Source organism: Gadus chalcogrammus, chromosome 6 (assembly GCF_026213295.1).
Source record: "Gadus chalcogrammus isolate NIFS_2021 chromosome 6, NIFS_Gcha_1.0, whole genome shotgun sequence".
In the NCBI taxonomy this organism is placed as follows: Eukaryota; Metazoa; Chordata; class Actinopteri; order Gadiformes; family Gadidae; genus Gadus; species Gadus chalcogrammus.
The window spans coordinates 15,708,007-15,735,479 of NC_079417.1; the positions used below are offsets into that span (position 1 = coordinate 15,708,007).

A 27,473-nucleotide genomic window follows, 5' to 3' on the forward strand; every position below is an offset into this window, starting at 1 on the left:
AATAAAGTGCGATCTTATAAAACAGGACACAACGAGCATGTTAAATAAGCATTAATTAAAAGGGCAGTTGTATTATATTGATTTTATTTGCACAAAACAAGTAAACTATGTACCAAAACCAAAACACACAAGGCACAACGTTTTCTTGAAGTCACTGCACTTGGATTAATTTGGCATTAAACAGAAAAAATTGCATGAATCCAATTTGGTCTTCAAAAGGCACTCATCATAGGCCTTGTCTCCAGGCAGGAATTGCTCTGTAAGAAATAGAGTTAAAGTTATGAAATATATACCTTTTAATCTTTTAATATACTTATTTGTAAGGTTATTTAAAGAAACAGTGAAATCTCCAATTTAAAAAAACATTCAATAACGTTCAACCTAAAATAAAATTATCTAAACACAACCATAATCCTAAAACACAAAAGATATTTGATTTGATAATTGCAAATAAAAAAATCTATTTCAAGCATTAAATAGCTATGAGTAAGACCTGTGGGAGATCTGCATCAGGTACCCTCCTTCTCTTCCTCCTTCTCCTCCTCCTCCTGAGTTTTCCACGCTCTTCATCCTCTCCTCCCATCCCTTGGTTGGCCGGGTAAGCCTGGAGGGGTCACGGCCCATGTGACCCTCCACCTGAATGGATTTGCATGAGACGGCGGTGATGACCATATAGCGATAACGCAACATAGACAGGTAGAATAACATGTTGTCATGGGGTGGAAACCATTATCCAGAGACTGTACGGGAGTATGTCAACGTAGACTAGTAATGTTTTTCCATGAAGTCATGTGGTGGACGCTGTTAGCCAGAGGGACTCTACGGAGATAAAACAATGTTTTATGGTTTTACTCGTAGTGTTTAAAATGAAGTCATCTGGGGGATGCAACCAAATTTGGAGTAGCTACAAAGACAAATGTTTTTTTCTAATTCATCTGTGAATAAGAGGTAATGGAGGTGGAACATCTCAATAATGGAATGAAGTTCAATTCACAAGTCCAAAGGGTATTGAAACTAACCTGTTAACAATCTGTTTATCGAAAGGGCGGGCTGGGGTGTTTGGGGTTAGAAAAGGTAAAGAAATGCCTTGAAATCAAGTGTTTTTTCATTCAGATAACTCTTACCTTTTCTTTCATTCTGGAAGAAATTCTCTTCTGCCTCTCCACCTGCTGTTGCTCCTTCTGCTGTTTCTCTTGCAGCTTTGTCTCCACCTTATGGAGATCCTTGAACACAGCAGGGAGGACACTCAGCGGTGGGGGAATGGAGACTCTTAAATGCTTAGATGCTTATTTTTTTTCTAACTGCAGGATGACCAAAGCTACAAAGTTTATTTTTATGTACTTTCATTCATGAATTGTTGGATGTCTATGGCAACAAAGATAAGTGTATATTTATGAATACCAGGACATACTTGTGGCAAATATGAAATCCTTATGCCTTTCGAATCATTTACACTGTATGTATGGTGATCAAACCAGAAGTCACAATGTCCAACCATATGGCCGAACATTGCAGCCATTTGAATAAAGTTAACCCAAATTAAACTCCCGGCGTGCCGTACAGCCTCATTGTTATGCTGATCATTACAAGCACCCCCCCCATTCAAGATCCAAATCAAAACCCCATTGATCCCGTGATACTTACCCGTCCCCAAAAATGCTTGATGCCTATCGTGGCTTCCCTCCTCCTTTCCTCTGCCTCTCGCTGTAGCTCCTCCCTCCGGCTCCTTTCCTGCTCCTCCTCCTCCTCCCTCTTCAGTCGGAGCTGTTCCTCCACCACCAGCTTCACCTCCAACTGGCGCCTTCGCTCCTCCTGGTGCACCGAGACCCACCTCATTGTATAGACCCACCTCAGTGTATAGACCCACCTCAGTGTATAGACCCACCTCAGTGTATAGACCCACCTCAGTGTATAGACCCACCTCAGTGTATAGACCCACCTCAGTGTATAGACCCACCTCAGTGTATAGACCCACCTCAGTGTATAGACCCACCTCAGTGTATAGACCCACCTCAGTGTATAGACCCACTTCAGTGTATAGACCCACCTCAGTATATTTTTTCCATTCATGAATTTTTGTAGTATGAGAGTATGTGTCGGATAACCAACAGTTTTGTCATGTTTTGTATTCCAAGCACTTGAGTATTGATCGATCGATTTATCGGCCGATATTTGCGTTTTTTACGTGTATCAGCATTTGCCGATTTTTTTTTTCTTTTGCCTTGATTTACATACAGTTCAATAAATGTTCATTTTTTAAATTGAGACTTGTAACATTTGTTATCATCATTGTGTCATTTTTATGATGTAAATTTGAGGGACTAAAGGCAATATCGGCTTAGCCTCGAAATCCAGACCCACATCTAGAAAGCTGTAAGGTCTGGCAACGAGTAATGAAAATGGCCCAACTTGAGGCGTGGCAGCAAGCATGCATTTGAAAATATCACTGGATAACACACATTGAATAACACTACGAGCAATTAGAAGAGTACAAGGGGTGACATATCCAGACCAGCGGAGCTAACTAATAGATAAGACTCTTGCCGTATCCGGTCGGTAAAACAGCAACGCTTTTGGCCCGCCCATTTCAGATACACCGATGTGATTGGTTAATGTTCTGGGCCAGGGGTGAGTATATTGCTCGTTCCCAGAGTGACTCGCTGAGCCATTCAAATTGTTCTCTCGCGAGAACTCTGGATTTCCAGGGTAGTATCGGCTCCAAAGGTTCAAGAAAATCTGTATCGTGTATCGATTAGCGGCTAGGGCTGATGAAAGAAAATCGGTATCGGTATTCGGTCAATCCCTACACTTGAGTCACTTTTTCAATTGAAGAGGAAAGAAGAATAAAACTCCACCTTGGCCCGTCTCCTCTGGTGTACCTCCTCGGCCAGCCTCTCTTTCTCCTCCAGCTCCTCTCTACTCCTCTTCTCCAGCTTCCACTCCTCTAGTCGCCGTGCTGCCTGCAGCCTCTCCTCCCTGAAGCCATTAGCGTTCAAAAAAGTGTTGGGCAATTACTCTGTGTGTACGTATACACACACATAGAGATATTCTCCTCTTTGATCTACAGTTCAATCCGTTGGGGACACTTCCTGGATTGGTTTCATTCCCACACAACAATGGCACTTATGATCAAGTATTCTGTGGATAAGTTATTGGTGAAATCTGGTGGGCTCTGGTTCAGCTCCTACTGGGAGGCCAATTAGCAAAACTCATTCCTCTGGTGGTCCCAGTCGAATCCATTGAATCAATAAAAAGAAAACCTATGCTATTTTATGCGATGCTAAACAAGATATGGAATTCCATGCCAACCAAGCGATGCTAACCAAAAGGTGCTTTGCTGTTATATGCTAACCAATCTATGATATTCCATGCTATGCTAACCAAGCTACGCCACACTGTGCTATTATATTCTATTCTACGCCGACCAAGCTTTGCTATGATAACCAAGCTATGCTAAACCAGCTATGCTGTGCATCTCGCCTGTGCTGCTGGGCCTGGTTCTTGGCCTCCTCCATCCTTTCGGCCTCTTCCACCTCATCTTGGCCCTGTATTCTAGCATGCTGCTCTCGCAGGCGGCTGGCCCTCCACCGCTGAATCGCCTGTAGAACAGAACTACAACCGTCAGGACATGAATTGTTACTATCAAAGGGGAAACGTCATCATAAGTTCATCATGGCGCAATAGCAAATATGGGGTTTTCATCCATGATGATGGTATCATCATGACAGCTGAATGTCCCGTGCGTGTATCCCTTCCCCCGGTGTACCTCTCTCTTCTGGTCCTGGAGCTCCAGCAGCTCTCGGTACCAGTCCTCGTGCTGCTCCACCTCCTGCAGGCTCTTCCCAGGCAGGTATAGCACGGCTTCCTTCCTCAAGGCCGGCCGCCCAGCGTGCCTGGTCCACACCTTGACAAACAATACAGATACAACCACAATAAAATGATGCAGTTATGTTAAGCCGCTTTCACACACACACACACACACACACACACACACACACACACACACACACACACACACACACACACACACACACACACACACACACACACACACACACACACACACACACACACACACACACACACACACACACACACACACACACACACACACGTTATTTGCGGTGAGTTGAAAAAAGTTGAGTCCTTCGAAAAGATGGCCAACCGACTTCCCCAGGACATATCTATTAACTTCTCTAGTGTGGCTGTCTCGTAATACATGCAGGTCAATTGTTCAGTAAACCAAGGCTCAGTATATCAGGTTGATTCGGAACGACCCACCGTATGTCTGAGTTTTGTTTGTAAGTCTGGGTGTAGGAGGTTGAGGAAGGGTCTTCTATTGTAGGCCTGTAAATGTTCTATTACCATGAGACTGTTCAGTATGAAAGCGGCCTCTGTTCAAAGCTTTTCGGGCACACAAACCCAAAACAGCAACGAACAAAGTGCAAGTTGAGGGTCACTGTACATCTCTCACACATTGTCCTGCTCTGTGTCTCTCCTCAAATCACAGGGGCAGAATACCTTGAGGAAGGCTTGGTGGTCGTATTGGTCCCAGCCACCATGGAGGCCGCCGGTCTTATGAAGAAACGACTCAAGGGCCCTCACTTCAGAAGGCATGTCCCTGTCAGTAGCCCTGTACCCCTGAAACAAAACACATTAACCTCAGGCTGCTGCTGAAGTACTACTCAAGTGTCACATTCAACATATAAAGCCACGATGGGAGCAGGCCCAGATTTAAATGGATTCTGGAGTGGGTTTTTAAATATATCCAGATGTTAGTGTAAAATAATTGTAAGTATCAAACAAGGAATTGATTTAAATAATTGCCTTATTCATGCTTCCTATTGAATGTCAGCACAGCAAGCGATGTAGAGGTGTCAAACGGTACACTATCCAATAACAACTAATTCAAATTCCCCACAAAATTGGAACTTGAGACCATCATCCATTCATTCAAAAATACATAGATATATTGTTAGTTACATATAGCACTATTGTGTTGCGTTGGGGGTCGTACTCTTGATACTGTCGCTGGGGCCGCTCTGAGCTCCGATCTAGCAGCCAGGGGCCAGGTGTCGATCTTCCTGTCGTACGCAGAGATCTCCTGAGAGCCGGCCTTCTCCTCCTTGAGGAGCTCCTCAAACCTGGGAGAGGAGGAGCAGAGAGAAGGAAATCCAGCTGCTCACGTGTGATTGAAACCACATCAACCGATCGTCTAAGTTCAGCTGTTATCAGCGGAGGAGCCCCCCTTACCGTAAGCGCTCGTTCTCTTTGAAAGTGCTGATGGCCGTTTCCACGTCGGCCATTATTTCTTCGAGCTTCTCAATCACTGAAAAGAAAATACAAAATTTAAACAACAAGTCAAATTGGGCGGATATATTTCAAAAATGCATTAACAGTTCAAACCGTGTCAAAATTATCTTGAAACAGCATGAGCAGTTACTTTCGTTAGCCTAGCATGCAATCAGCTATTTAATAAGAAGATTGATTTTTGTTAGGGGTACATTTATAAAAGTTGAAAATACATAAACCCACTATTTCTTTGTAAAAGCTACTTTTATAGATAGTAAACACACACTGACAGTAATATTGTTGTCTTACACTCTGGTGCGGGCTTCACGTCAGTGAGCTGTCTCTGGAACCTTCTCACCCCATGATGAACATTGAGCAGCTCCTTCTCGAGAGTCATCTCTAAGAGAACACATTACATTTCCAGAAGGCCTCTTAAGCAATACATAACTGTGGGGTCCAACATGGAGAGGCAGGATGGTGTACTGATTGATGGGTTGGACTCACAGAAAAACGGGTCTCGGTTTGAAACCCGAATGACTGAAATCTATCACTGAGCAAGATATCCAAACCCCTACCTTCTCATTAACGATATATATCTATATACCTCTCTGCCTAAAATCAATGACTTTTCATCGAGCACCTACTCTCTGCATCTCTGTGTTCCTTCAGAACCTTCTCGATATCCTCCAGTTCTCCAAACCAGTCGCTCCAGCCATTCTTCTTACACTGAGCTCCGAGATTCCGCTCCTTTTCTACCTTCTCAATCCTGTCGAAAAAGAATAACACGTAGGCCAGCAGTTCACATGTCAAGGTTTGAAGTCCTAAACACAACATTTCTTTAAGAAATGCATTTTTCACTTAATGTGTATATCATCACTGTGGAAAGACATGGATGTTAGTGTCTCCACTCACTGTCTCTTGATCTTATCAGCCTGCCGGAGGAAATCTGCAGCTTCCTCTTGGTCCTCCAACCTCTCCACTCCATTTAATTGCGGTACAATGCTGAAGTCCTCGTCGCCCTGTTTCGGTCATTTTAAGCGTATACTTACTTGTGAAATAGGAAACGGTGATAATTATATCATGATAATCATCATGATGAAATCTTATTTCATAAGAGGATCTGGGTAACGATACCTGTTACCTCAATAGAAAGCAAGGAGAGCCCAACATAACTACGACACTTTGTTGTTAGCAACGGCAACAACGAACAATACGTAACTTATCGCTCTACCGTGTCAAAGACATCAATTTATTGGCAAATATTATATTATGTCTACTGGTCTTAATGAAATTCATTACCTCATGATGTTCATCAACAATCCCTGCTGTTGTCAAGGCGGCCATATTTAATTGTATGTAGAACCAACTTTTTAAACTCAGAATATTGTTGTAGCGACTGTTTTGGCCAGAAGAGGTCACTGTTACTGTTTCATTTGGGTGTACTATACACTGACCACTTCTAACCCATGTCATCTGAATCTAGGAGAATCTAGTGCCACCTACCTCTCCTTAAACGTCATTGTATCAATCTATAATCCCTGTCATATTAGAAAAAATAGGAATCCTTACAATTATTTATTTTTGATTGTTAAATCTATTACAGCAGACAATCATCCAAGACAGCGACAAATACCACAAAAGTGAGTTACCAATATCCTGAACACATGCACACTGTTCTTGGAAATAATAGGATCATGGCACATTTGATTGACATACACAGGACACGTGATGTTAGCTTTCTTTATAGGCATTGCATCATTTCTCAATGATCTACTGCATCTGTAAATTTGTCAAATCATTGGTCCAACTTTAGTTATTTCTGAACCATTATTTTTTATATTGTCCTGCAGCTATAATTACTATGCGCTCCAGCCGAGAGGGTGGGACGAGAGAGAGAGAGAGAGAGAGAGAGAGAGAGAGAGAGAGAGAAATACAACTTCTTATCAATTATTGAGCTCAGATATTGGGTATCTACCAAGGTTCGAAGGCTTTTGAAAGTGTACGTCCGTTTCTGCAGCCACTTTGTGGAAACATCGCACACACAAATTCATGTTCAGCATGTTGGGATAATAGGTTGAATATAAACATTATTTTTGACATATGAGGACTTAAGTAAAACATAGGAAGTAGGCTGTGTACTCAGAACACACAATAAGGCATACAGAAATTAGGGAGAATATATTTATACCTGAGAGGGATTAGTTTTACACAATCATTTAAGATTTTCTAGTGCCTTAATCCATGTATTATAAAACGTATTACCATTGGTAAACACATTGCAACATGTATGTGTTTGTGTATTGTGTGTAACTCTAGTCACACACGCTTTAAGGCTGTTGCTCAATGTTTATTGGATTTTTATTGCCCTCTTTGGAGGGTTAAAGGGTTAAAAATGTTGACCAACCACTACATAGACTACATGCATAACATGCACAGACAAAAGGGAAAGTATGCTTTTAAATGCTTGAACAATTAGACACCTTAAGATTAAGAGACATGTACATGCATCCAAAAACCACAAACGCTGACAATGACATGTACGCATGCTTGCACGCAGACAGACACACACACACACACACACACACACACACACACACACACACACACACACACACACACACACACACACACACACACACACACACACACACACACACACACACACACACAAACCACACAAACCACACATACACACACACAACCACATACACTTAGATATACACACGGACACACAGTGACAAACTCACACAATGTTGGCTGGATATCTAGAAATATGTTCAATCTCTTAATGTGATCTTCTAAAAAGGAAACTGAAAAAGTGAAATTAACAGTCAACAAACCTACATACGTATTATAGAATAAACTTCACTGAACAGTTAATTTGAATTTGTTTTGAGGGGAGGGCTATAGCAGTCCAAATGCCGATCTTGGAGCGGTTCATCTTTCAAGTCATTAAGTTTATAATCCAAGGAACTCCAGTTCAGTCACCCTAGATATCAAGCATAGGTGGGCAGGAAGAGGAAAGGGCTGTGGGGGTGTTGGGAGAAGGGGTCTGAAGGGATCGTTTATTAAATTACATTGTATCAGCACTTCCAATCTTAGAAACCTCTCCAAGCCGGGCCATCTGTGCTTATGCCATAAGGTCTTTCATTACTGTAGTTTCACTCCCATTATGAGGCATTGAAGCTCTTGTCCAACGCACCTCCCAAGAAGAGCTTGTAACCTTAGCTGTTACTTAACCTCTGCTCTCTGCGAGTTTAGAGGACTTCACTGCTACTCTTCACCATGCATGACCCCTGCCGTAAACGCTCAGCTTGGGCAGCCCAGTAAAGAAAAGTATTTGCCCAGTAAATGTGTTCGCCTCAGCAAGAGAACATGTCAGCCAAATTAATATCAGTCATATTCAAAATATGCAGATATATAGTGAGATGGTGAGACCTTATAGTTTTCATATTTGTGCAAAATATATTTTTAAGTGTTTACACAAACACAATGTTTTTGTTATGAATGTGTGCATGAATGAGTGTGTGCGTATATGTGTGAGAGTTGGTTTGTGTGTGTGTATGTGTGTTTGCGTACGTGTTTTTGTGTGTTTGCGTGTGTTTGTTTGTATGTGTGTGAGTGTGTGTGTGTGTGTGTGTTTGTGTGTACGTGTTTGTGTGTGCGTGTGTGTGTGTGCAAAGCCAGGGCAATCGGCTTCAAATGTCACCAATTGAAGCACATTCTCAGCCCCCACCGCCAAGTGAAGTGCTACTTTCCCCCTGGTAGGCTCCTGCAGCCCAGTCAATGAAGTGAGTAGGAGTAGCTCTCATCCAAAAATATATCACATTTTGCAAAGAGAAACATATCCAAAGATATTTGCGTTGTGCCATTTTACATTTGAATAAGCAACAACTTGTTGTGCAGTTTTTCCCAAGATAGCACTCAGTTCTTAGAGGGTCCCATGGTGAAACATTGCACTTTCTACAGGCCACGCACGTGCGTATGAGTGTGTGTGTGTGTGTGTGTGTGTGTGTGTGTGTGTGTGTGTGTGTGTGTGTGTGTGTGTGTGTGTGTGTGTGTGTGTGTGTGTGTGTGTGTGTGTGTGTGTGTGTGTGTGTGTGTGTGACACTAATTTAGGATCTAAGAGAGGAGCTGATTGCTTGCATGCCAGCCATTGGTTGAAGTTTTGGCGCATATTTGCTGCGTTGCAATCGGAGTTGTTGTGTGGTAGTGGTTCCTGCAGTGGAAGGATCTAATGCATTGAGATTATAAAAAGTATAAAGAGATGTAAGGGGAAGTGTTTGGTCCTATCTTTCGCATGCCTTGAAAAATAACAATATATTCTAGTATGATCTTTCCAAAACACACTCAAAGTGTTTTGGAAAAAATATTAAACTTAATATTACGACCATAGACAAGTTCCAGATTAACTGTGATATTGTAATATATAGCTATATACTATGTTGTTCTAGATAATTCCCTGAAATTACTTTTTAACAAACTCCCAAAGTTGGAGTTTTTACTGTGATCAAAGAAGTTGAAATAGTCTTCTTGCCAGTTGAAGCCAACATTGTATTGCATAGTATAATTTTATTGAAAGGACCATTTGCATATTTGATGATGTCTTGTTGAGATATGTTTTAGTTTCACAGTAGAAATAAGAACTACAATAAGTAAGTACCAATCGAAATATCCAAAAGCATCTGAGATGGCTGCAGATAAGTTTACTGTTTGATGAGGTCAAATAGATGCAAACTCTTCAGTCAAATTCAGGTCAAGTCAAATTCATTTCTTAGGCACGTCTCAGATCCACTGACGTTGTCAACATGAGCTTGAAAAGAGGCCAGCGTAGGGCTAATATGGTCCCTCTTCTAGGTACCGCTCAGAAGCCTGGCCGCGGCATTCTGAACCAGTTGCAGACAGGACAAGGGCAATTGCAAAAGGCATTTGACCTTTTCAACATCATTGAATTATATAACGGCATTGACCTGCTCTTTTAACTTTTTAAAAGGGCGGATTCATATATCCCACCAAACTTTTCGAAATAGACTCAAACAAGGGTGATCTGAGTGCTCAGGCTGTCGGTGATCGATTTAATGGAGTCAGCGGGGCTGAACAGGATAACCTCAGCCTTGTTTTCGAACATTTGCAGAAAGTTTTGTGCCATCAAATCCTTGATGTTCTTAAAGCAGTCCATGAGGTGGACTGTTAAAAAAGCGATATATTGTTTCACTTCTTATGACAAATGCACTTATTGTAAGTCGCTTTGAAGAAAAAGCGTCTGCTTAATGCCCTAAATGTAAATGTCTAAATGTTTAGATTACACCGGTGGCTTGGTTTCAGGGGGAGATAAAGCTCTCCGTCATCTCTAATGCAGCGGAAGGAAATGTTGTGATTTTGAATAATTTGACCACAGGTCAGCCTGTCAACGGAGAAAATAATTGGACATAGGATGGGGCCCTGTGACACCCTTCAGGATAGACTAGCTGGGGGAGAGGAAGATTTGCCTATGTTGACGGTGTGAACTAGGTCGTTGTTTCTCAAAGATGATGGAGCGGGAGAGAAGTAGAAGGCAAGAGATTGGGGGGGAGCTATAAGATGGAGTGAGAGAGAGGGGAGCATTGAAGTGATTAGAGAAAGGAGTCCTAGATATAGAAATGGAGAGGAAGAGAGAAGTAAAAGGAAGGACAAAGACATAAAGTGTGAGAGCAGGTAAGGGAAAGAGAGAAAGAGAATAAGAGAGATATAGGGAGAGAGAGAGGCTGAGAGAGGGGAAGGGAAAGAGAGATATAGAGAGAAAAAGAAGGAGAGAGTATCTGGGAGAAAAGGGAGAGAAAGAGCAAGTGAGTGAGAGAGACATATATATATATAAATAAACATAGAGAGAAAGACAGAGAGAGAGAGAAAGAGAAAGTGGGAGAGAGAAACATAGAGAGTGGGAGAGAGAGAGAGAGAGAGAGAGAGAGAGAGAGAGAGAGAGAGAGAGAGAGAGAGAGAGAGAGAGAGAGAGAGAGAGAGAGGCCTGGAGAGAGAGTGGGAGAGAGAGTGGGAGAGGCAGTGTGAGGGTCAGCTTTGACAGTGTGATCTGAGGTAACAGACACCAGCAGCCAGGAGTACCCGTCTGTCCCGAGGCCACCCGATCCCCCCAGCTCCAGGCCCGCCAGGTCCTGGCCCTCATGGAAATAGAGCCGGCCCAGTTTAGACAACATAAACACACTCACACGGCCCCTTAGAGACAGGGGTGAGAGAGAGGAAGGGAGAGTGGGAGAGGGAGAGGCAGAGGGGAGGGGGAGAGATGGAGAGAGAGAGAAAGAGAGAAAAAAAGAGAGAGAGAGAGAGAGAGAGAGAGAGAGAGAGAGAGAGAGAGAGAGAGAGAGAGAGAGAGAGAGAGAGAGAGAGAGAGAGAGAGAGAGAGAGAGAGAAAGTGGTGATAGAAAGAGTGGGAAAGAGTGACTGTGTGCATGTGTGCATGTGTGCTTGTGTGTGTAGGTGCGTGTGTGTGTGTGTGTGTGTGTGTGTGTGTGTGTGTGTGTGTGTGTGTGTGTGTGTGTGTGTGTGTGTGTGTGTGTGTGTGTGTGTGTGCGCGAGGGACGTTCATATGTGCTATGTCGATGCATTTAGAGATAGTCGTAAAGTATAGTATACTTTGGTTTTGTCTGTAGTATCGGTTGTCTTCTGTCAAGTCTCATGCATGGACACAATGATGTCTGGTTACCAGCATAGATCCAGCATGCTTTTCAGCATCCATGTCATTGAAAACTCCTCTTTATCTTTCCATTTGCAACACGTTCTGCTTACCAACCGACCTTGCTGGTCTGACTCAGCAGAGGAGGCCCATTCTGCTCAGATACACCAGATAGGGAGGCAACCTTAGATAAAGTGAGCCTTGTCTCGGAGTGGCACTCCTTGTCAGCGGTGACTCATAGCTGCTCTGGTTTTTTCTTTGCTTCCTGCACGGAATTAACAACAATAATAAAGTCTCAGAGAAAGGGAAACACCCGTAAGTCCTCTTTATTCAGGCTATGTCTGTGAATTGAATAAATGACTGTGTTATGGTATACTGATGATACTCAATGATCACAGTAAGCTGTGCTTTGGACTTTGTTGAATTTCCAATTCATTAATTAATCCAAATTGTTATTCTACAATTTATATTTTTGTTGGTCAGGCAGAATGTTGACAGCAAGCTTAGAATAGAGTCGAGGGTGACACTTTAGAACAAGTGTACAATAGTTAACCATTAATTAACATTAGTTAATGCAGTAAGTAACAACTAAATGTTAATTAACAGTTAACTAATAGTCAAGTAATCATTATCTAATGATATTCATAGCTAAGGTATTAATTTATTCATTAAGGTTAGGGTTGGGTTTAACCCTAACCCTACTAAATAATGTTATAATGAATAACTTAACGTTAGAACACCATAACGTAAGTAAACACCAACACCATTGGTTAACAAGAACACTATTAGTAAATTATTACTCCACCATTAGTTAGATGTTTATAAGCTGCTAGTTAATAGTTAAGGCTTAGTAACGCATGAACTTGTTAATGGTTGATTAATGGTCAATTATAGATTCAAAGTTTTACAGAGTCATTCAGACATTAATTTTTATCTTAAAGTAAATAGTACATTTGCTTACCTAAATAATTCCCTCCAAATCATCAATCATTATCAGAGTACAAAATAAGAACCCTACTATTGTATTGTATTCATGAATTATGTAACACAGTGTGTTTTACCCTCTGGGTTACATAAATCATCTAAGGTAGTTATGTCCACAAATGTTGGCGCAGACATGGGCAGTGAGAATGCCTGCAGTAAATAGTTGAAATGGCTGAGGTCCTCGGAGCAGGGCTCCCACAAGACTCTTTACATGTCCTCCTTTTTCATCTGCCCCAGGAAGGGTCTAGTTCCTACTCTGCCCTGAATAGACGGAGAACCAATGGGCCGGGGGAGCTCCATAGCAGACACCATCATCAGGTTTTAGAGGCAGTGGGGCAAGGTGTTGTATTCCGTTATACAACGCTTTATAATCCCAATAAAGTCAATTATTGATACAGGAACTTGGCACAGGAAAATGTCTCAAGTCATGCATAATAAGGAATCAGCAATTACTACAGTAGTTATAAAACAAAACAATCCCGTCATTGTTGACGTCCAGTTGTCCTCTCATCAAGGAAGCCCAGTGGGGAAAGGGGGGGGGGGGGGGGGGGATAAGTAAGCTTTTTTTGGGCTGTCTCTGGGCTCTCCCAATGCTTTAACTCTGGAAGTTAATTGGCTGAAGCCAGGGGCAGATCATCAGCAGCAGGGTACTGTTACTATTGCCATGCCACTTTCTTATTTTCCTCTTGTATATGGCTGTTGTGTTGACAGCTGATCCAAGGTGGAAAGCATTTGTGTGAAAGTGCAAGAACAACACACACACTCACACTCACAGACACACACACTGATATGTGTGTGTGTGTGTGTGTGTGTGTGTGTGTGTGTGTGTGTGTGTGTGTGTGTGTGTGTGTGTGTGTGTTTATGTGTGTGCACTTGCATGTACGTGTTTGTGTGTGCTGTTTGTGTATGCTGTTAGTGTGTTATGTGTATGTCTACATGGGTGTGCGTGTGTGCTTTTTTGTGTGGGTGCATGTCTGCATGTGTGTATGTCTGCATGTGCACGAGTGTGTGCGTGCGTGCATGCGTGCTGTGTGAGAGAGAGAGTTTGCGTCCGGAGTCCCTGGTCCAGACCACATCAGTATCAAATTCACGCGGCTTATCCCCATGCTAATACCCTGCCTATCTATTTTAACTCGAGAGGCTACAGAACATATTATGCAATCGTCACGTTTTCCCTCAACACTTCATTCCGTTTTTCACGTCCAGCAGGTGCTCTTCGATCCCAGGTCTAAAGGGCTGTCCATGTATCTAAATGAAGAGCCTAACTTCACTTCAGTGCACATGGTGCACAACACCCTTCGTGTTATCTACTGTTGAGATTTGCCAAGTCATTATTATAACCCTGATAGAAAAACCCACAGTGTGGCTGCCTTTACAAAGCATGGGTTACAGGCTTGGAACGATCCACAATGAAAACATTGCAATTTTGAACATGTTGAACGATAGTGACCTTCCAACTTTACGGGTTCACAAACATTGAAATGAGATTCATATTGGTTTACCAATACAGGAGAATGGTTAAATGGTTAAAGAACATCTAAAACATCTCTACCTTTAAGGCTTTTCACCATGCACATGGTGGTGAGTGCCTCTGATACCATCATGGGATATGACAAACCTGGAATGATTTCAGTTTTACCAAATATGAAGGTGTATCACCCGCCCCAAAGCTGCTATTGCCCTGGTAACGAAATACAGAGACCAGAGCAATAGGCTTCAGAGAAAAAGTTAAAAGATACCAACCCAGAAAAACCGCAGCGAGATAAGGACAAATGGTAACTGAAAGACACATTGTTGAAAGGTTTAATGTTACATTGGAAGGTTGAGAGAGAAATGAAAAGCAACAAAGGTATAAAGAGACTTTTAAAGAGGAGATAGAGAGGGAGACAAATAGAGAGAGGGTGAACAGGGAGAAAAAGAAGGAAGAAGAGGGACATAAAGAGAGAGAGAGAGAGAGAGAGAGAGAGAGAGAGAGAGAGAGAGAGAGAGAGAGAGAGAGAGAGAGAGAAATATTGGGGAAATAGAACAAGAGAGGGAATAGAAAGAGATAATAAATAGAGAGATACAGTGAAGAAGATAGAAAGACAGAGAGAGAGACCGAGAAAGAGGAGAGTCGGGTGTCTAAGGACAGAGAGAGGCAGCGGGCCGGTCTACCTGTGGGGACCCAGAGACAGACAGAGAACGCAGGCTTAATGTAGGGCAACCTTCCATAGACCTGAATATAGACACAGGACAGAATTAGACCATGGCCAGAGCACTCCCCGAAGGCCCTCAGCGTTACGGAGCCATAATGAGAAGAGTCACAGACGACAGCGAGTGACGTTTGTGTCAGGTATGTCTCACCGTCGAGGACCTCGTTAGGCAGGTTGCGGTGGCTCAGCGGGTGACCTCAGATGGGACTAATACCTGCACTTCCACAGGCGTTCCATCCCCATTGTACTGTGGGTGCCATGGTGGTTATAATGGGATCACGGCTGTACTGATCGTAGTGGGAAAATCCCCTTCCCCATGTGCCCTTACTCCTGCAGAATATGTTTAGCAGCAGTAGAGTACATTTAGTTGTTTGTGTCTGAAGGGTTGGACTGGCCTGGTCGGAGTTGATTCAGTCAGGGTGAATTTATAACTGTTTTTTGTATCAGTCTGCAGCCTACGTCGATGCCTGTCTACATTCGATGATGTTGGAGCCTAGCATTTTAAACCCCAGGGATCTTCGGCTAGGAGTTGAACTGCCCCTTTCAAGCTTCGCTAGACAACCACCAGAGTCAGGCATCACCAACTGGCAAAACAAGTGCTTCGATGTGAGATGTACGCTAACCTGCCATGGCCTCCTACATCTGCCATCCTGTTGTTTCTCTATGTAGGATCCTCAAAGAGACAGTTGGCTTAAGGTCAAAATCTTGAATTAATATCCGCCCAATCTTCCTCTTTGTAACACCTTTCTATTGCCCTGTAACTGTTGTTACCCCTTGGGTTGACCCCGTGGTTCACATGTGGTCTTGGGTTCAGGGAAACTGTGCCACAGACACTCGCATGTTTAACATTTGCAGTGACAAGTCCTGACTTTTTTTTACAGCTTAGAAACCTCACCGAGCAGGCGAGGTGATTTAGTTCACAACCATCAATGACTCGCCTGGGCATTCCGGCCTAATATGTAGGTGAGGTAAGAGCCATAGCACATGGGAAAGTGATCCGATTTAAAGAGCATACAGCCAGGCAGGCAGACAGACAGATAGACTGATAGACTGATAGACTGATAGAGATAAAGAGATAGACTGATAAAGAGATAGACAAATAGACAGACAGACAAATAAAGAGATAGATAGATGGGCAGATACAGGAATAGATATACAGAGCGACGGATCAAGAGATAAAGAGATGGATAGAGATGAAGAGAGATACGAGGCTGGATAAAACAATCACAACCTTCTCTCCTGGGTTTACTACAACATCCTTTACCGATATCCTTTGTTAAAATGACTTCTTCCTTGTACCTTCTGTACAAGGAAGGTACAAGGAAGAAGCCTTCTTGTACCGAACAATAGCAATGAAACCCTTTTGTCCTTTGGAATAATTTGTGGGTCCATCAGATTCAAAAGATAGACCCACCGAGACCTTCTCCTTCCTGGCATTGATTCACAGACAGAACATTCAGGGGATAGGTGTGACATTCTAGCTGCTCCTGGCCACAGAAGTACAAAGGTAACAGCCACAGGTATAATGTGACAAAGTGGAGGAGGAAAGTGGAGGAGTTAATAATTAATTAATGTTATGTTATGTTCAAGTGTTGTCAATATGCAGGTACGCCCAACAATTTGTGCCACTCGTTTTATTCCTTTGATTGAGATCTTCAGACAAGTTGAGGAACAAGTTTTACTTTTTGAAAAATAACTATAGCAAGTGATTCTTTCTTGGAACTAAAGTCAACTTTCCGGGGGCTTAGGAGAAGGCTTGTTGGTGCGTGTCCTTCTGTGGAACAGTTTGCATTCACTGTGGAAGAGGCGATTCTACTTAAAGAACATGGTTTCGCTTACACGCTATGTCCACAGATGTAAATAGAAGGGCACGGGTCTTTACAGCCGTCAGTCGCAGGGGAAAGGTGCATAGCCTTTTCCCTTTTCATTTGGTAATGTAGTCAAGGATAGTTTTGAGGAAATGGAGATGGAAGCAAAGTACTGGGGGAGACATAACTTCGGTTCCCATAAAGGCATTAGATCGATCCATTAAACACTCCCCAAAGGGAATTCAAGCGTTCCAGTATAGCATACCACTGCACATTAGGAGAAGAGAAGAGCAAGACATGTAATGAAAAAAAACGTTGGCCGTATTGGAAAAAAGGTACAGGTCAATGGGTCTATTGATCATTAAATAAAACATGTCTCAGAATATCTAGAGTAAGTGGATGCTGAGCTAGCTCCAAACCTATGATAATTTCACCTATTTGAGCTCAAATGGTGCTTAGTTGAGCATAGTGTTTAAGGTTCCCAGTAAGATCACTTGCGGGAGATGGGAGTGGGGTGGAGACCTAATCGGCACACCCCTTTAAACACTGTCAAAAGCTGACAATGTTTAGTCAAAACGTTACCGCCATTAAAAAGTGCTGCCTTGCAACTGTCGTTTGATAAAAAAAAATGCACTTCTATTAAACTGAGAGACCAGCAATTGTGGATGTTCGATTTAATTAAAACAGTGTAAAGGAGTGTTCTGCATTCCACTCTGGTTTGTGGGTGATAAGGGGGGTGGGGCTGGGGGATCACCCAACAGGGGGCTAATATATCAGATGGAGACCCGAGGCCCATGGTCCCCCTTCCTGAACTGTACCGGGGCCAGACGTGACTCTTGAAACTTTGAGGTAGAGAGGGCGTCGTACTTCAATAGACACATAAATAATTTAAATTCCTTTTGCTGTAATGGTTTCTGATTTATAATTAGCATCTGTATTCCCAGACAGTTATCTCAACAGCTTTGTTATGACAATGAACTCAAAATCGCATGGCATGGAAACTTCTTTCATAAGAAATAAACGAACAATCCATGCTTACTCGTGAACCCCTGTACTTTGTGAAGTTGTATTGTAGGATTTTCCCCAAACGATTTGTAAAAAAAAAAAAGTATTCATATTAAATCAAAAATCCTTTGGAAGTTCCACAGATACATGCATTGAAGACTCCAGGACAACAAGACAAGTGCAACAAGGGTTTATTTTCAAATGGGTTCTTAAAACATGAACTTGATTGATGCCATATTAAATCTTCAACTTAGTTGTAGTAAAGTGCAGATTCAAAGGTAGTTGCCCTTGGAGTACCCCCCCTCCCTTCCCAACCCCCCCAATAAAATGTATCTCTGGTTTTGAACCTTCTGAATTATTAAATAAGTTGAAATATGAAACCTACGAGTTACGAAAAGCCCTTTTGAAAACCACACACACCTAAAGCTAATGTGCAAAGATATTTCACAAAGCTCATCTCACAGCAAGGCATCCCTTCCCTCGATAGCTCAAAGTTCAGTGATGGCTATAGAAAATGAACGTGGATTTGTCAGCATTCTGGTAAAAATGTTTCATTACGGTTCTTAAAATATACGCCTGGTCGCTGTAGAAAGGAGTCTGACTGTAGTTAAAACGAGGAGAGAATATGTACTCAAACCTGCACATGCATCTAGACATTCTATTGAGCTTGCTGAATAACGATGATGATGTTCAGGGGTTTACCGTGGAGGAAAAAAATAACAAAAACAAAAAGGTCATGCTGAGTGCACAAGGCCTGCACACCGCTGATGGATGCAGACAGCTGGCCCCTCTCATAGCAGTCTGTTTCTATGGTCCTGCATCACGGCCGTCCCACCAGAGCCGGGCTGATTTGATACATTTCTTTTTTTTATGCTCAAATAGACTTTGCAAAAACAGGCAGACAGCTTTCCCACACTCAAGCAAGCACACACAATCGTACACACACACACACAATCTTTCACCCACAAACACACATGTTGTAATGCACCTCCCCCTTTCGGAAGCTGGAGGCTATACCAGAAAAACGGCAGTGGTGAGGTAAACCCAACAATAAAATCATAAAGAGGAAAATATTGCACAGACGAGTGCCGGCACAGAACAGTCTCTCTTTCCAAACAGCCTGGCCTGTGCATAGGGAAGGATAAAGCACTTATGGTGTTTGCAGACGTTCAACCCTTCTGGTAAAGCTTTGTTTATACACAACATAAAAGGGGACAACATAAGAAAAAGAAAGGGTGGACTTTCTGCACTGTGTGGATCCACGCCACTTGGCCAATGTCCAAACGCATGAAAGCCACTGAGCTATGAATGCATTGAATGAGCAGGATGGGGGAGATGCTGAAACCACTGCCTCGAGGAAAGGGTTCATCATGGCTACCGGCAACAGCTGTGGGACCAGTAAAACCAAACCAAAAGACAGGGGAAAACCTGAAGTCACAGCTTGATTTGACACATCCTCATCCGTTTGAAAAGGTCCAGTGACATTCAATGCAAATCCGGGCCATGGAAGAGATACGTCTCTCAAGATTACATTAATAAATAGCCTCGTGGAATTTGGAACAATGACTAAAAATATGTTCAAAAGAACAAAATAAAAAGAACACTGAACCCTGTTGCGCAGTTCATCCAGAGATACTGTTTCGCATTTGCATGTCATAATCCACTCGTGATGCGCTCCCAAAGGACTGCGGCCAGTCTCTATCCTTCTCCGTGGCCATGGAAGATACTAGGCAGAACATACGGTACACCCAATCCAGCTCCGTTGGGTCAGTCGAGACATCGTCTTTTTTTTTTTTTCGTTTAAAACCCGTCCAAAGAGGCGGAAAGTTTCCATTGAGGTGCGTTGGATCCCAACTAGCGAGCAGGCGTCTTAATCCGCTCTGGTGTCTCCACCAGGCAAGCCCCCTCTCCCCAGACGACCATGTAAGATAGAGGAGGGGGCAGTGCAGCTTGTCAGCTCCCGTCAAATTCAAATAACCCCCCCCCACCAAACCCCGATGGCGTCCTCCCGGGCAGACTATCTGTGCAGCAGGACGAAGGACTCCAGCTTTTCTGGAATGTTTCCCCGGTAGTGCAGGCTGTGTTTGACGATGACGCGGGCCGCCAGGCACTGCAGGGTGGTGTGGTTGATGGGCTGGATGATGTTGCGGGCCAGCTCCTTCTTGTCCAGCAGGTCGCAGGCCGACTGCTGGAAGGCGTTGGTGCTGTCGAAGTGGCTCCCGCCCGAGATCAGCAGGTTCATGATGTCCGGGTGGCCGTTGGACGCCGCGACGTGGAGCGGGCTGATGAGAAACAGAACAATCAAGAAACTCTGCTTCACCCTGTATCCTGGTCGTTGTAGAAGCCCAGTATAGGTGGAGTGTGGCAGCCACCTAGGTGGAGAATTGCTACACTGGCGATGATACAGGGAGAGGTGTAGACGGGTTGGGGAGTATTAAAGGTGATGTTATGGCTATGTGAATGTCAGGAATATTTCAATGGCTCAGTGGCCATTATGAAAAATTTCCATGACACCTAGTGCTGAAAGGCAGCATACCTATTTAATGTCTCAAAGGTCTCTGGCTTGGTCTGATGCACAAGGCTAATAAAAACATAGCTAGATCGCTGTCAGACACTTAGGCCAATGGAATCCTGATAAACCCCATAGCTGACTAACACGCGGTTTCGACGTGAACAGAGGTAAACAGCACTGCATCAGAATAATGATTATAAAACCAAACTTAGAACCAATAGACCAACACCAAAGGCTATATACAGGGGTGATGTCCTAAATGTTGATAATTTACAATTACTTCATTTAGGTCCTTAAGAATAAATAAAAATAAAATGCCTCGTTTGGTTTTCACCATTTGTGTCGCTGGAGTCAAACATAATGAATATGTAGTTCACGGCCCAACTTTCAGCTTCATTGTCATATTAACATTAATAACCCATACGGTTGCAGGGACCAACTAATGAAATGCTTGAATCTCAGGCCTCCGTCCAAACCATCCATCAACCGACCCAATAAAAGCCCTCCTAAAGCATCTCTAAGCACCTGTTGTCATCCTCATCGCGGCAGTTGACGTCCGCACCACACTCGAGCAGGATGGAGGCCACCGTCAGGGAGGGGAATTTGCAGACAGGGTAGCGGCCCACGCAGGTGGTGTTACGGTCTACCGCCAGGTGGAGGGGGCTGTAGCCGTTCTTCCCACAGGGCTGCAGCTTCAGGAACCTGGAGGGAAGAGGAGACAAACCCAGCGTTACAATAGACAATGAAGCAGTGATCTGATGACAACTTAATACAGTACTAATTAGTAGGTCTGTAGCCGGTATACACTTGATCATAGGGGTCACTTTCATAAGCCAAAAAAAGGATTTACTTTTGGAATATTCTTTTGGGGCCGGCAAGGAAATATGCAGACAGATGTTTATTTTTGGAGTGAAAGTACGGAGCATTCAATATTTTTCATTATATGGTTTGACTAAAAAAGACGGGAGGTCAAAACACCCCGGCTTTCACAACTTTGTACTTGCCCAAATTAAGGAAGTAAAGAACAATACTGAACATTTACTCGTCTCCAAACTAATTGACACCAAAGCAGTTGTAGGTCTGGTAGCATTTGGTTAAAAAGGAAGACAAAAAGAATCACTAGATACGTCAGTAAACACATGTAGGTAATGGCACACCCTCTAAAAATCGTAAGGCATAAATAACATTCTTCTTGTATCTGCGATTCTCCGTCAACATTCGTGGTTAATGCGGATAGGCTTTGAGGGAACGTATCAGAACGGACATCTTAGCACAAATCGCTGCACCATCCATTTGGCACCATGATTTTAAACCCAGAGCAGAACCTAAAATCAAAATCAGACAAGGCACTCTGTGGCTCATTCGGTGTGCAACACTGTATATTCTCTTCCAGGACTGAGTTGGACTTGGAAACACAAACACCCTATAAATAACAATCGTACTTCAAATCGATTAATCATTTTAGCACCAGTGTGACCGAAGAAATAACGTAACTGTTTAAGCTTGACATTGTGTTTCTAGGTTAAATATTGACGTAAGCTCTGCGCCACCCAAAATGTTTGTGTTTGTGATAGCAGCGTGTGACATCATCACGTTCTTGCCTCAATGCAAGTCAATGAGAAAAACTGCAAATGTCAGTGGTCTCAGGGGGTCTGGAGAATGTCAGACCCACTGACATTCTCCAAACAGCATTACTTGATACGCTGACTAATTCGATTTCAATCAACAAAGATATTTTGACTACAGACCGCCTTATCAGTTTCATGCCCAAAGAACCCTTGTTGCATTTATATTCTTGTCCTAGCTCCTTCCGCTCTTGATCAAAAGGGAGAGTTTATAAAGTCTGAGTTTGAGCGATCTGTCCCAAATCAATGAGCTCAAACAGATAAGGTGATCACTGTATAGCGGCCCAGCTTGTAATGCTCTCATCCTGTAGCAAACTACCATTTTATTCTCAAACACATAAACACCCCCACCTGTAGATGGTCTGCTTCTTGAAGTGGTCCTGCTCCGCTGTGCAAGGCACCTTCTCCAGGAGGCAGATGAGGTGCAGAATGATTGACAGGGCCTTGCTCAGCTGGGCGGGGTCAGGGGGTGTCGGCCCGACTTGCTTGACGGCCCGCTCTATCTCAAGCACACTCTTAGTCAGGATGCCCATGAGGTCCTCAAAGGACACTGAGGTGCCCAGGACGCCCTTGGCCCGGTCCTGCAGCATGAAGGAGAAGAGCTCTGCGAAGGAGAGCAGGCTGGAGGCCGTCATGGGGCTGAGGGGATCCAGGTTGCTCTGCTGCATGTCCAGTGCATACTTCCACAGGTTGATGCAGCGCTCAAAGTTCCCCGAGTCGGCGTAGACCGCGCCGCGGTATCGGATGTAGTAGGACGTGTCCGGGTGCTGGGGTCCCAGGATCCTCTCTCGGATCAGGAGGGCCTGCATGCGCATCTCGTCGGGGTCGGAAATCAGGCCGTCCAGCTCCTCTCCGTTGGTGACCTGGAAAACCGGACACAGGAGAGACAATGACGCAGACCGCCAACTGGTCTTGCATAAGAGAAGATGGTCATGCTGCTTACTTATCACCACTATCGTTCACAATTATATTCTACATCGTGCAACTATCGAATGAAACATTACCTCTGTATATAAAAAAAATAAAAGTCAAGTCAAGTTTAATGTTAACATTAATGATAAAATACAAAAAAACTTTACTGAACCACAAAAGCCTAACCTCCTTGGCATAGTCGTATGCCATGATCAGATGCTTGGGCTCAGGCTTCTGGACGATGTTATTACTGTCTATGTAGCGGAGGTCCATGGCCCTCTTCCAGTACTTTAGAGCACCCAGCAAGTCGCGCTTCTTGTCTACAAACGTTGCACCCAACAGCTCCAGGGCGTCAATCCTCTCCCTGTGGCTCGTCTGAAACAAACATTATAACCTCATTATCATCAGACATTTGGCAAACGCATCAACCAAAAATATATAGCGCTAAGAAATGCCCAATGAAACACGTCAAGCAGTTGCCAGAGGAACCTTGATTAAACAGGTTTCTGGTGGTACCTGCATCCTACTAGCATTCATCAGGGAACTCCTGATGAATGCTATTAGTAAATATTAGTAAACCACTAATATTGACAAACGTTCAATCCTTGCACTTCAACGTTTGCAAGGATTTGATTCAGGACTCAGGAAATGATTGAGCAACACCAGTGGTGACATGCCACTCGCCCTGCACGTCTCCGAGGATCATCCAATGGAAGTCCACAACACCAAAGAGCTCATCATTAATCTTTAAAACAAGCACCAACAACGTTCTTGATGCCACGGCCCGGTGCATACCAACGGCATGAAACAAAAACACTAGAAGTACCAGAAACTAAAACAAACGAGGGGGCACACAGACCTTCTGGTGCGTGGTGAGGAAGTCCACGATGTTGGTGTGGCCGGTGACGCTGGCTGAGAGCAGTGGCGTCATGCCGTAGCCGTCACGCTCCATGGACGCCCCGTACTGCAGGAGCATCCGCATGATCTCCAGACTGCCCGACTCTGCACAGTCATGCAGGGCTGTGTTGCCTGGGGGAGGACAAGAGGAAACGGGCCGGTTAGAGGAGTCCCACCGTGGAGTGAGCGTGTACTGAACCCTGGTTCTACGACAGACAACTGAAATGGTATTGAACACAATGTAATAGACAGAAGAATGAAATGTATGTAGAGATGCGTCATAGGCGAAATTACAGATCCTGAATGAACGTTTTGATTTTTCTTGCGATCAAATTGAAATTGAAAGAAATATCCAGGATTGACTTCAAATAACTGCTGTTAACTATTAAGTCCTGTACATTCTTATTGAAAAACCTGTTGACCAATGGGCCCCAAGGGCTATTGGGTCATCAGCACTCTGTGCCAGCTGGTACTGACCACCTTAGTTTGTGTAATGCACCAACCCTGACCCTGGCCAGCCAGCTCTTGTTTGTGCAGTTATCTCATGTCAACAAATGTTTTTCTTGAACGCCAAAAATAAATAATGCATAATATAGTAAAAACTAAAAAGATTACGAAAACCCTCATATCTATAGATGGAAATTGTTAATGAACTCAAAGCAATTGTACTGTATGCTACTGCAGTGATTGAGTTGCAGCAGAAGTAAATAGGATTTTCTCCAAACCACTAATCACTGTTATCTTATTGTAGTCTCCAGTATAAGAGAGTCTACAATTCCCACTTCTGATCACTCACATGATCAGAAGACAGTCAGCCGTTGAGGATTTTGCTGGGTAAAAGTCCTCAGTAATAGGCAAATTAAAGTGCATATTTGAATGTAAAAAAGGTAAGGACAAAGAATGAAAGAATATGCCAATCATTTGAGTTTTTGGCAAAAACAACCCATTGCAACGTCTTAAATGTAATATTAAAAGTTAACATTTGTATATAGGCTAGTTTGATTGCCCTATAGAACCATACACTAATACAGTTATCATCAGCTATCCTACAAGTCCACACTCATGAGCCCCTGTAGTAAGGATCCAGAGAATCATGTAAACCAGGAGATGTGAAACCAGATCATCAGATTACACATCTTCTGCACTAGCTATGTATGGAATCGAAGAGAACACATGTTCCATTCTGCGCTGGATAACAGCAGCATGGGCAAAGATGGAGGCCAGGTATGACGCGTCATAGAATTTGACCCATGGAATCATACTAAAAGCTATTTTATGTTGTGGGCAACAACTTTGGGCAGTTCCTTCGGGCCACCGTCACCTCATCACCCTCCTGAAAGCAGACACAATTATTGACGTTACTCAATCATTAGGTGAGTGCTGCATGCAGCGCTCAACTATTGTTCTTCTTAGGCTTTATTCATCCTTACAAATGTTGGGACCCTAGTCCTTCCACAACTTTTCAACTTGAGACTCCATTCCACTTTTAAAATGTTGATATTAGTTTGGAATTTTTCTTATCGTTTTTTAAATATCCAACTTTAAGAACCTTAAATTATATATTGGAAGTACATTTTGGAAAAGGAATCAATAAACCAACCTGTCATAAGATATGATAACAATAAATTACCATCAACGTGTTTTATTTAGTAAAAACAAATTCACTTGGCCTTAGAAAGAAAAAAACAACGTATACCTCGGGACTTAATGTATACCTCAGGGGGGTGTAATGGGAAATACCATAATCCTAAACCAGATTTTCTGTGCAATGTGCCAATACCAAGCCAATTATAATAAAGAAAGTAAAAAAAAAAATGATAGGAGCCTGCCATGTTTCCACAAATTCAAAACAGTTCAATGTTGTGGCTAAAGCTGTATATGTTATGGAAAGGCTTATGGGTAAAGAAGACATGTCATTTATTAAGAGCGTGAAAGTGAGTTGAGCATGTATGGGACAGTGCAATGTAGTAGAAGCTGGTGTCAAGATACTCACCTTTGACACTCTTCCTGTTAACATCTGCACCTTTCTCCAACAAATACTGCGCTATTTCTTTGTGTCCTTTGTAACAGGAGATCATTAGACAAGTGTGGCCGTGTCGGTTAGCCACCTCAAGGTCTGCCTTGTGCTCCACCAGATATTTCACAATGTCCAGGTGGCCATCAAAACAGGCCGCTCTCAGGGGGGTTGAATTGGTTAATGTTGTGTTGTTGACCGAGGCCCCATGGCCCAGCAGGGACTGGACTACCTTCAGGTGACCAGCTGCCGACGCAGCCCACAGCGGGGGTGCTCCCTCGATCGTCTCCCCGTCAAAGTTCACCGAACCCCCGACCTCGACCGCCGCGCTACAGCACTCAATAAGGTACTCCACCAGGTCCAGGTGTCCGTACCGTGAGGCCATCAGAAGTGGGGTGGCTCCGTTGGTCTTTTCTCCCATCAGCTTGGTCACCTCGTGTCCATCTTTGTTCTCTAGTAGTTTCTGAAGTAACCGGAGCTTACCGTCCCTGGCTGCGTTGAATACTGCCGTTTTCAGATCCATCTCCGGTCACTTAATTGTGTGAGTAAATGATGGGTGAATGTTACAGTGGAGCCTATGGTGAAGACCGGTGGAACCCTTTGTTTACTGCAAGCTATGAGCGAATCTCAGTAATAGCCGAGTTGGGAAGGCAATCCCGTCTATCAAATGATGTTCTCCGCTTGGTGACAGGAACGTTAACGTTAACAGTCGAGTGTTAGTATCTTAAAAGGCCATAACATACGTTCACCTGCCCCCTCCGCACAGTGAATAGTTTGCAGTAATGGCTCGTGTGTTGTCAACTTCCTTGATTAGCTCAGCAGCTAGCTGACTTACAAACTGTTTTGTCCTCGCGTCTCTGCCATCGACTTTTACTTTCCAAAACGTCTTTCTCCTTTACACATACCCGTCGTCGCCATTATTAGACATCATATTTCCCCTTTTTCTTTTTGTGTGAAATAAGACAAAGGCCAAAAGCAATCCACCCCCACTCGTTGCTACCAGTAGTTAGCTAGCTGGGTTAGCTTAGCCACAAACGACGTTTCTCCTGTAATTCAGTATGTCAAATACCAATGCTTCTTCCTCCTTATCACCGAGGCACGACAGGCGATGTTATCCGGGAGACAACAAATATGTCATCCGAAGGCAAGCTGTCTCGACAATTGTCTCGGGAGGAAGGAAAGATTACTAGGGCAGTGTCCACCCACTGCTTCCCTCGACGGTCACGACTAAGTACTGTCAAATCGAAAACAATGCAGTCTTTTCTCTCGCCCACTTGGAAGATTGACGTGTCAACAGCCCAATCACATAGCATCCTAGATTTCACAGCGCGACTATTTTGATCTGAGCCCGATTGAAAGGAACTATGGGGATTTCCCCCTAAAATGCGTTTTAATGGCTTCAAATGCTATGTCCATGACTCATAATGGATTGATATGTTGCCACTAACATTTGGTCAGAAAATCATTGTAAAATGCTTCTGAATACAAGTATAGCTACTTCTAGTATTATGGCACCATCTGTATGTTTGAATAAGACATAACAGGTCAATGGCGATTTTAAGTAA

General features: G+C 43.4%; 2 protein-coding genes across 2 annotated transcripts; both read right to left on the minus strand.

Moving 5' to 3' along the window:
• Window positions 1–72: 72 nt before the first annotated feature.
• Window positions 73–6,636, minus strand: LOC130384334 (coiled-coil domain-containing protein 112). The gene is made up of 14 exons (XM_056592458.1): window positions 6,592–6,636; window positions 6,205–6,311; window positions 5,937–6,058; window positions 5,602–5,691; window positions 5,254–5,329; window positions 5,018–5,144; window positions 4,522–4,641; window positions 3,767–3,904; window positions 3,481–3,599; window positions 2,856–2,976; window positions 1,645–1,812; window positions 1,125–1,223; window positions 494–636; window positions 73–257 (listed from the first exon to the last, which is right to left on the minus strand). Exons 1-14 carry the CDS (start codon window positions 6,634–6,636, stop codon window positions 227–229), a joined length of 1,506 nt encoding a protein of 501 aa, XP_056448433.1. The 3' UTR covers window positions 73–226.
• Window positions 6,637–17,871: 11,235 nt separating this feature from the next.
• On the minus strand, window positions 17,872–27,164 carry fem1c (fem-1 homolog c). The gene is made up of 6 exons (XM_056593050.1): window positions 25,888–27,164; window positions 23,857–24,026; window positions 23,184–23,372; window positions 22,437–22,948; window positions 20,986–21,162; window positions 17,872–20,230 (listed from the first exon to the last, which is right to left on the minus strand). The coding sequence occupies exons 1-6, from the start codon at window positions 26,429–26,431 to the stop codon at window positions 19,966–19,968; spliced, it is 1,857 nt and encodes a 618-aa protein (XP_056449025.1). The 5' UTR covers window positions 26,432–27,164; the 3' UTR covers window positions 17,872–19,965.
• Window positions 27,165–27,473: the final 309 nt, after the last annotated feature.